The sequence below is a fragment of the Berghia stephanieae genome, chromosome 6 (genome assembly GCF_034508935.2).
Source record: "Berghia stephanieae isolate SIO BIC M18660-M18661 chromosome 6, UCSD_Bste_1.3, whole genome shotgun sequence".
NCBI lineage: Eukaryota > Metazoa > Mollusca > Gastropoda > Nudibranchia > Aeolidiidae > Berghia > Berghia stephanieae.
In genome coordinates, this window is record NC_088365.1 from 12,259,278 (window position 1) to 12,270,486 (window position 11,209).

General features: G+C 29.3%; 2 protein-coding genes across 2 annotated transcripts in view; both read right to left on the reverse strand.

Annotated features, from left to right (window-relative positions):
• Positions 1-2,938: 2,938 nt before the first annotated feature.
• Positions 2,939-7,577, reverse strand: LOC144974488 (uncharacterized; the record flags this gene model as incomplete). Its single annotated transcript, XM_078917391.1, has 2 exons — positions 2,939-3,164; positions 7,337-7,577. Coding segments are annotated over 2 exons (324 nt in total), but the record flags the coding sequence as incomplete, so codon positions are not given.
• A 376-nt stretch (positions 7,578-7,953) lies between these two features.
• Positions 7,954-11,209, reverse strand: part of LOC144975770 (protein bicaudal D homolog 1-like) — a 32,347-nt gene continuing 29,091 nt past the window's right edge. Inside the window, exons 10-12 of the mRNA XM_078919957.1 lie at positions 9,213-9,244; positions 8,919-8,971; positions 7,954-8,009 (exon numbers count right to left, since the gene is read on the reverse strand). Coding sequence (XP_078776083.1) covers positions 7,954-8,009; positions 8,919-8,971; positions 9,213-9,244 — 141 coding nt within the window. The remainder of the gene's footprint in view (positions 8,010-8,918; positions 8,972-9,212; positions 9,245-11,209) is intronic.

Consider the following 11,209-nt stretch of genomic DNA (forward strand, 5'->3'; position numbering starts at 1 on the left):
TAGTAGTAGTATAGTAGTAGTACTAGTAGTAGTAGAAGTAGTAATAGGAGTAGTAGTAGAAGTAGTAGTAGTTGTAGTCCAGTAAAAATAACAAAAAAAAAAAAAAAAAAAAAAAAGAAAGACAACAGAACAAAAAGAATAAACAAAAGCACAAGCAGACCAATATCATATCATGATTATTACATTTATTTTGTGTACGTCAAAATTTGACATACCCGAAATAAAACCAAAACTGCTTGCTTGCTGACGCACAACCAAACAAACCATCCATGTCTTTTCTCTAGCTTACAAAGTCATTATTTTTCTGCCATCAAAATTCAGCTCTTAAAAAAAAAAATCCATACTTTTGAGACAGGCATTGTAAGTCACAGTAAAGGAACAAAATAATAAAATAATATTATTTCTAGATACAATAATGTTGTAGATATCAGCATACCCATCGATATAAAATTAACATAATAGTAGTAGCGATTTAAAAAAAATAATTATTATACACTGTTGCAAATGAACTAGTTTATTGGGTGTCAACAGTTACTGACCTGCTATAAATAATAATAAATTAAGTAATAAATTATTGACAAGAAAAATAAGCACAGCACTCTTTTACAGGTTTTCCAAAAAAAAAAAAAATGTTTTACAGTATTAATTTTATTCTTAACATTTTCATTTCAATAATAGCAAAATTTAGACTTATTTTAAAGTTTTATTCTTTGAAATTTTTCAAATAATAATTGTTTATCTCTCAATGTAGTTATCGATTAAAAAATAAAAATAAAATGAAACCTGTTAAAATAAATACGCAAATCATTACATAGACACTCTCTATTACTGGTGGAATAACAAGAAAAAGACGATAGTGAGTATAGGATTGCTTTGTATTACAGGAACTAACAGATATTTCATTTTAAGGATGCGATGATGGCAATTCATAACAAGAATCGTTTGTAAAACGAGAACAATAAATACAGAGGTTTGTAAATAAAACCTAAGAATAATATTGCATAATGAGTTTGATGATGCAAATATTTACAATTGTTAGCAGTGAAAGAGCAGTTTAAGGACAATCGAGGGACAATTTCGATATTTAAAAAAGTGTAAGTGACCTATGAGACAATGAATGTGAATTTATTCATTTACATAGAAGGTAAATAGATTGTTTACACACATCCCTGTCACACATATTTTGATCAAATAACCCTCCCTCCCCCCCCCCCCCCCCCCCCCCTCCTTTCCCGATAACAAAACAAAACCCAAAGAAACAAACAACATTTGTATTTAATTCAAACACTAGATGAAAATAGAATTGTCATTGCACTTACATCCCTTGGAAGTCTACGAAATTGTCAATACATTAATAAATAAACCAAACATACTTTCCCATTATCTTTTTTTTAAACCTTTGAATTAAACAATGCTTTAAAAAAAAACAAAAGTTCATTCCTAAGACAATTGCTTTTTAAAAAAAGATAAGAGATTAAAAAGTTCATTCACTAAAGCAGTTTATTAATGTTTAAAAAGTCAGTTATTGCAAACTATAAATAGCTCACAATGTCATAAATCCTTCTTAAAGCTTTTCATCAAGAAATGATAATGGGAGGTAAACTTATCTGAACACAAAAGATTAAATAAATAAATACAAAGTATGTCGGATTACAACTATATTCTACAACATAATGTTGACAATATATAGTAGATGGTAACATCGCTACTTTATAAATAAAGATATTAACATAACTACTTGAATAACATAATCATAATTTTTATAATTGCAATATATTTCCTTAATCCAATTTAAGTTAAATAATAACGTGGTCTTATACTTGTACTCATCATATTTCATTTATTAATATATTGATATAAAAAGAGCTGAATATTTTAAAAGTACAAAACTGACCTTTTAAAACAAGGTAAAAAATCAATTTGTGTTTTTCTCTATTGTAAAAACAAAGATTTTGGCCTTCTTAATATTTGAAAATTTGAAAACCCATGAAAGAAGGGAAAAATATTTATTTCAACAATCTTTTTCAATGAAAAGAGTTCAGGTTGTAATGGCATGATCGTAAATCTTTATAGAGATCATTTTGAAAATAAAGAAGAGGATAGTAGATTATCCACTATGCTTTATGTTTACAGATATTTCTGCAAAATACGCAACACGTGAATGTTACTTCTTCACAACACAGTAGAAATAATTTTTGGATATGTGATAAAAAGCAGATAGATGATCAAGCATTTGTCGCAAGAAAATATCCGTTTTCCTTACAGACAAATATTACATATTGGAATGCAAAGTTTTATTTCCTCGGCAGAAACTGAACTATTAGTTAAGAGTATTTTGTTTCACCTTTGCTTCACGGTCAAGATAATTAAATAGGAACTTATTCTGAGGCTGTATCAACAAACCATAAAAATATATTATAGTACAGACTATCTTACAGTTTTTAATAAATAAAAATAAAACGATTTTAACGGATTAAACTAAGAAAGAAATTTAGGAAAAAAAATGACTATCGCTACAAATAAAAACAGTCCTGTATTTATTACTTCAACTCAAAAAACTGTCCAGTTTGAAATTCAAGTCTCCAAATGTTTAAACATAAACATATTGTAAGTAATTCATTCACTACAACACAAAATTGGCTAAAATATTCTTAAAGCAAAATAATACCAAAAAAAAAAGTTGATAAATTAAAATTTTAATGAAAATAAAATAATTCAGTCATTTAATTACAATATGTTCACTTTAAAGGTTTTCTGATTTAATTCCTTGAATCTCATATTAAAACCCGTTTTAAATTATTTGACTAAAATAACAATCCCCCCCCCCCAAAAACCAGTGTATCATTGTATACAGTACCCAAAATGTATCAAGAACAGCATGAAAGCCTGAGTCAAAGTGGATGGAAAATGATGAGAAGTGAATCCAAGCCGTGATGAACAACCTAAAACACTGAAAGCATCTAGAAGTATGCAACATATCGTGGACATCTGACCGAAGGGGGTTGCTGTTTGACAGTTTTGCAAGTCTTTTACGACTCTGGTAATCATCCCCAATGTCGCAAATCATCATCATCATCAATGTCACATCCTTTCCGTGTCCTCAATGATACTGGTGGTCATAGGTTGGTTACTGCTACAACTGCCGGGACTGCAAGACATCAGCTCTGAAAAGTAAAACAAGAAAAGATATTTTACGAACTTCAATAAAAAACTGTAAGTCAAGAATAATACCTTTTTTTTTTTGTTGTATTTAAAAAAAATAAAATTAGTAAAGCTTGTAAAAACCATTATAAACCCATATTAAACAGAAGTGGGGATGTTGAGTTTGTGACTGAGGGTCAATTTCATAGAATAACAACTGGTTTTTGTCACTATATAACTGAATCGAAAGCAAGCAAAATGATCTTGAAATGGAGAAATTAGCACCAAAAGTATGGCATGAGTAGCTTCTAAGATCGTATTGCGTTGCAGAAGACAAATGGACAAGGTGAAAGGATAGAGATACAGTTTGGAAGTTCGAATACAAAAATTTCAAAATCATATGTATTTGTACAAAACATTTTTTACATCTGATTTCCACTGTTGTGAATCTTTAATATTGAAATAACTTTGTCCTCACTTCACTCACAACCCTATTTCCCCATTTTACTTGGAGTATCATGACAAAAACGTCAATTTGTAATCTAGATACAATACATTTCTAGCCAAAATACTTTGAACATTTCATTTTCTAAATAAGATGTCAAGCTCTGAACACATTTTATTTTCTTCTTAATAAGACAAGTTCTGAAGTTTGTAGCAGCTTGAACAGTTATCATATATAATATGATATATATATATATATATATATATATATATATATATATATATATATATATATATATATATATATATATATATAGTGATTTAGAATAAATTGATCTGGATAACTACTTCATACGAGTAAATCAACTGACTATAGTGATCTTATTGAATCAGAATGATGGAGTGAAATTAGTGGTACAGAATGGAGACTGCCTTTAGTATTAGTTATGCCAATACAGGGGATTCAAATATAGAAACGTATTTATTGGAAAATTGGGGTTAATTAAATGCACTAATTTTCAAGACATAAATGCCTCAATCAGTTTGTTAATAAGGTAAATATAAATCAAAAGGAAAAAAAAAACAGTTAAAAGAAAAATTAAAACAATTTCTTCTAGATATAAGATTTAAAAGAATTCAAAATTGAGTTTAATATTAATATCAACAGAAAGCATTGATGTCTTATTGATTGATTTAATGAGCGATGAAAATTCTCCAATCAAAATAACTAAATTTTATTTAACCAACGATGTGTTGTAAACAATTAAAACTAAGTCAGGATTTTTTCGTGAGATGCTTGCATTTGACCCACAGTTATAAAGAACAAAGTTAGAGTTCATAAATTTACATTTACAATCAGAATGTATGAATTCAAAAGGAGTAACTAAGTAAATGGATAACGAAATTAAAATGAAACTTCTACTATCTACTGATTGTTTCAATATTTACAAATGTGGTTCAATTTCAATCTAACATGACATCTTGCCGTATTATTTTATTATTATTATTATTATTATTATTATTATTATTATTATTTTTTTTTTTTTTTTTTTCATTATGATTACTGATATCTTGTTAAAGTTTTTAATGTTTTTTTTTTTGTTTTTTTTTTTTTAATACGGGTTTTACGGCGCTTACAAAACATTAAAAAATGGATAGTTATACAGTTATAAATAATGTAAATTAATAACGGTCATCGTAAATTGAAAGGGGATTAAATAACTATATTGAATAAATAGAGTTATTTGAAGAGTAATAATGAAATTCAAAATCTAGCTATAATTTTCTAGGTCTCTAAATTCTCATGCTGTTTCTTTTCAATTGATATAATTAATTCATGACAGAGAATGCAATGCAAACAGTAGCGGCTATAATAATATATCCAAAAAGCCATGTCTGAAAGCAAACACATATAACGTAGGTACGCATTTGGGTAATATTGGCACAGGACAAAAATATGTATTTTGGATGCAATTATAGAAACAGTAAATTTATGTGATATGAAATAACATCTACATTCTAAATAACTACTAATAAATATACCAAGTAAAAGCAATATATAAATAAACAAATAAAATAAATGTGTAATTAAATCAATATGTAGATAAATAAATAAATAAATCAATAGATAAATAAATAAGTGGGTAAATAAATATATATTAATAGATAAATAAATAAATGGACAAATAAGTAAGTATATAAATAAATAAAATAAATTAAGACAAAAACAAGTAAATTAAAAACAAAATAAAAATTAATAGCTAAAAAACAAAAACAAACAAAAAATACCAACCCAAAAAAAAAAAAAAAAAAAACCCACAAAAAAAAACAAAAAAACAACAATAACAGTTAAAATCTGGATTACGACAATATCAACCTGTCAAAGTTATATTGACAACTCTGACATGACACCTTGCATGAATGCAATTACTGAGATGTTGATGACGGTCCTCATGGTCCCTCTTGGGAGAGCCAATCAACCAGGATCCTCTTAACACTCAAATGTTTACAAAAATGTATTCAAAACAAATCCTATAACAGCAAATAAAAACAAATACTACAACAGTAAATAAAGACATTATAACAGTGCAGAACTGAGGTGTTCGAGTTGATTTTGACCTGCAATGCACAAGGACGACACACCTGCCAATTTTAACATTGCATTCATAGCACATGGAATAGAAGACATTATCAAATAAAAAATACAAACAAACAAGCAAAAACAAATTTAAAAAAAAAGAGAGAAAGAAATATAGAAAAGAAGACAAGAACAAAACTTAATAAGTGCCTGTGCAGGCTTTGATAAAAAATTGACGAAAATGAATATTTAAATGGACAAGGAAAAAAAATTATCCAAACTATTTCTCAGACAAAATTTACAAAGTTGTGATTATACATCATATGCATTTACAACATATTATAAAAATAGTATGCAAAAGAATAAAGCAATAGGAGGACGGGGGTTTAAATCCTTAAAAAAGATGTGAGTATTTCGTTTTTTTAAAAAGCTAAAGTTGGATTGATGGAAGACGATGGCATAAAAAAAAAAGATAACAAAACAAATAAAAACTAAATTTAAATAAAAATTAATAGAAAATATATAAATTAATTAAAATATTTAAAGAATAATCTGAAATAATTTCTGGGTACACGGAAGGCTCGTGTAGTGTAATCTGAGATAATATTAAAATGGAGAGGGAGAATAGGACATATACAACTCTGGGAGCTACAAGCTAAAAATCGAATAAAATGGGGAACTACAAAATGTTTCTTTTTTTCTTTTTTTCAAATTCCTGCTGAGGGTCCTGAAGGAGAATAGAAAATTCAAATATAAAATGAAAGGTTCAAATCTCTTTAACACGATAGGACACATGATGACATAATGAACGCTATGCCATGCCAACAAAAGACAATCTGTAAAGCCAAAAATAAGATGGACACACATTTCTGATCATATCATACGTGAAAGATGAAACATTAAAAAATGCCTTACGATTCGATTCAGTGATTACTTTTTTTTAAAGTGGAGAAATTGCTCTAACTTATATAAATGTCCCGTCCTACATGTTAAATGTTGCTGTTGACCAGGGACCCCTTGTAAAGTGCTTTTGAGCACATTTAGTGGATATTAATCAATTAAAAAAAAATATTGTAGAAAGCGAAAAAGCCCAAACAAGTCGAGTTTCCATGTCTACATTTTTCTTAATTTTTGTATTCTTATTATTCACTATTCTTATCATGAGAGATAGAAAACTGCACTACAGGCAGATTGTAGAAAAAGAAGTGTGAGTATTCGAATATCTAACATTTTATAACTGAATGAACAAAAAACAAAAAACAAAAAAAAAGTCTTGATACATTTATTTATGAAAAAAAAAAAAAGGATATATAAAAATACATAGCTATGGCCATGCCAAGCACAAAAAGACACACATATACCTTAAAACATTACACTCAAAGGATTAAAAAAAATAAAACATCCACAAAAAATACTACATTCAATGTGCACAGAAACAGTTACTATAAAAAGAAAGGAATCAGTGTTGCTGAAACTAAAATAGACAGTTGGTATTTTTAATTGTTAATCCTTTTTTCTTCATTTCATTTTACGTTTGAAATCAAGTACGTGAATTCAGTTGAATTGAAAACAATTTTGGCACCCTTTTCACATTAATTGTTTCTGTTGCACACACTAAATAAAAACCATCGAGGTGAAAGTTGTTATCGAGAGGAGATAATGTGGCAGGTCAACCTGGAGGCAGACAGAGTTTATTGGCCTTACTGGTAATGCCCTGTCCCTGGTTCGATTGAATCAGTCCAGTGGAGTAGATGGAGGAAGGGGAGGATGCCGTGGTGAAAGGGACGGCAGGGAGAGGAAGATTTGAGAAAGAGAGACAAATAAAAATTTTAAAAAGATTAAATTTGGATTCAACACAAGGTTTGATTTGATTTGATCTGCAATGATGGCACCATCCACAGTGACTAGCTGTAAAATGTCATCCTGTGACAGAGAGAAAAATTTAAAAAAATAATTCTCCACTCCTCCCAGAATAATGAGGATTTCAATAAAATCAAATGTGCAATCTACATATATCTTTTTTAAAAATTCGCTTAAACAAGTTTTGAAATGAAAGCAGTTTAGTTCAGTTAGAAAAAACCCCAAACAAAATCCATCTGGGTTCAGCAGAGATTTATAACAAGGATAAAATCTCTCGATAAATATTTTATAATAAATGGAAATGCCTGTTCTGAGAGGGTTTGGAGTAGAAACAATGTATCAAATAAAGCACAATAAATTGCGGGTTGTTGTCAGCAGTATTTAGAGCTTCCCTGTGGATATAATCATTCAATGTTAGTTCATTACTCTCATCAATCAAATACAAAAAATCTAAATTCTTCCAGTTCTGGGAGCGACAAAATTTCACCTGAAATAAGAAATGGTATTAGGTAAGGAATTTGGTGATAACTTAATCAAAATGTTTCAACTTTATAACATTTCACTCAACATGAAACTGAAAAATTGGGGTCACATGAAAATCTGAAAATGTATGTTTGACGGGAATTTAGAAAAATATATTGAAAAAGAGATGAATAAAAAATCCTCTGTAATAATCAGCCTCCCATGACAATGGCTTGAAACACAGCCCTAATAATTGCTGGACGACTGTGATAACAATATACTTTGTCTTGCACAGAACTATACACAACTTTTCAGAATTTTGGAATACACTTTTAAAAAAATAGATCATTTTCAAACCTCATATTGTAAAAAAAAAATTGTTTTTAAAAATAAATAGAAAATGATATACATCTCTTACGATGATTTCAGGTATAACAAGAAATTTATTTTACAGAATCCGCTGTCCCATCATGCAACACACCATTACCTCAGTGCTGTAAACATTTATCACACACACGTTTCATCAAGCAAGGCATGCCTGTTAACTGATAAATGTTGCAGTAAATAAATAGTTACGGACACAAATTTGAAGACCTGTCAGTGTAAGTTATCATATCCTCTGTATTTTCTTAATATAAAATTCATATTTCTAGACAAAATTATCTGTAAAATGTTATCTGTATTAGTAAAAAGTGGAAGGTTTCCACCTCGTTTTAAATAACTCGATAGAGAGGGGAAAAAAAAATAATTTGGCCACATACGGAGCGAAAATAATCTGTGTACACAGATTCTATCTATCTATCTTAACACCTGTTCTGCATACAAGCCTCAAAATGAAAGCCACATGACAGCTGAAATTGATTGAATAAGACAAGGGAGTCCAACGTATAAAAAATAATCCTTAAGGCAAATGGTCATCTAATGATTTATTTACTTGTAACGATACTCAAAGGCACATGGGAACACGGATTAAAATCTTCGTAGAATCTAAAATACAAACAAATAGAGGATGAATAAATCGAATAAAAAAGTTTTAAAAAAACAAACAACAAAAAAACCCTTAACCCCACACACACCACACACACACACACACACACAAACACATCCCCACTACATACAAAGTAAAGTGACTCTAATAAATTTAGCTATTCCGTTAACATATGGTTTAGCTTATTTTCAACTATTTGAAGAAAATGTATCAAAGATGAAGAAAGAAACAAAAACGAACCGGGACCAATTTCCCACCTGAGAGTAAAAATCCTTGAAAAATATTTGTAAAAAAAAATTTAGTACTTGTGCATAATGTGAAAAAACCCCATTAACTTGAAACTGAAATAAATTTTGAATCTAAGTATAAGAAATTGCTTTTCAAAAAATAAAAACAAAAACAAAAAACCCAGAGAAAATGAGAGGAAAATTTTAATGGAAACTAAAATGATAAAAGTGAAGAAATGAATTTTTAAAAAATAAATAAAAAATAAAACCCCAACCTGTAAGTTTTAAAATGCTGATCAATTAACAAATCAAATGGTGGATGTTGGATTTTCAAGTTATAAAAAATATAAAAGTTTATAGTGCCTAGTCGTTCATTTATTGTAAAAAAATTGAATTGTTGAAATGAAGAGTAAAAGGAAAAACGAAAATGATCTGTAGAATTCTGTAAAATAATATAGAGGAAAATATGATAACCAAGCGAGCTAACTTGTATGATATTCTGAAGCATTTTTAATACTAATCACTAATTTGATCTAATGATTCACAGTACAAAGTAGGCAGGAAAAAGTAGTGTTTAGGAAATGGAATAAAAACAAGAGGGAATAAGGAATAAAAACAAAAAGGAGTAGTAGAGCAGAGGCAGTGACAGTGTGTTTTTAAAAATCTTACGGATAACTATTGTGCCATGTGTCTTGATTGAACTTTCAACTCACTTCTGTGGTCTTGAATCAACTCAATTTTTTAAACAGAAAAGCATTTTCAAACAGAAAGCAGGTAGTTTTGCTTTGTTATCTGTGTGATAGTCGATAAGGAGAGCTGGTGTTGGTAAAAGTGATAGAAAATGGATGGAGGAATGGAAGGGTTGACAGAATACCAAAAACTGCATAACATAAGTCAATTTTGCTCTGAATTCTCTCACTGTTTGACTCTAACAGTCAGGGTAAACATAGAAGGTTAACTTATTAATAATAATAATGCTGAAAACTTATATAGCGCTTCAACTCCGAGACACCAGACTCTAAGCACTTAAATTACAAATTACTTTGGCTGAAATATACTCTTTCATTCACACACACAAAAACACAACACACACCAGACAGACCTATCTTGCTTCTCATACCATCTACTAAAGACGAAACAGATATGTTTTAAGCGAACGTTTAAAAATAGACAAAGATTCTTTTTCACAAATGCTCTGTGGTAAGGTGTTCCAAACAGAGGGTCCGAAATGAGAAAATGATCTCAATGATATTACAATGGATTGGCTGGACAGGGCTGATTTCTGATGGAGATGAAATGACTTGACAGTGACAGAACATACTATTAAAATAACCATAGAGCATTTCAGTCGTGAACTCTTTGAACCATATTGACTCAAAACCGGCAAGGACATGGTAACAATATATAGAAAAAAAACCTACTTTATCTTATATTGTTTTTAATATAATTTTGTATTATACGAGTTTTTCCTGTTAAAAGAAAGGTCATCAAACACAACAGCCCCCTCCCTTAAAATTTAACGGTGAAATGATACAAACATTTTCAAAACCCAACAACACCCAATAAAAACATAGAAATTGGAAATTAGGAATAACTTAAATAAAGTGTTCAATTGTTTGTTTTCTCCTAAAGGACTCCATTATAGCTTATAAATTTTCACTGGTACTGAACAACACCCTTCATTCTTTTCCATTGTTCTAAGTAGTCATGTAAAGCTGGAAAGTATTATAATGAATTAAAAACCAGTGGAGCGAGATAGATAGCGTGGGTACAATATTAGTCAAACAGCAGTTCAAGGTTCAAGGTTCAAGGGTGACGGTTAAGTTGAGGGAAGTTTTAACTGGGAAAATTCAAAAATTGCAGGGAAAAGTGGAGGCAGAAGTGATGAGTGGTGCTTGCAATTGCAGTAATTTAGTTCCTTACGGTGACCATGTGGAAGTGATTATTATTATCATTATTATTATTATTATTGGTAGTAGCAAAGGTCTTGGTTATTATATAAAGTTCAAT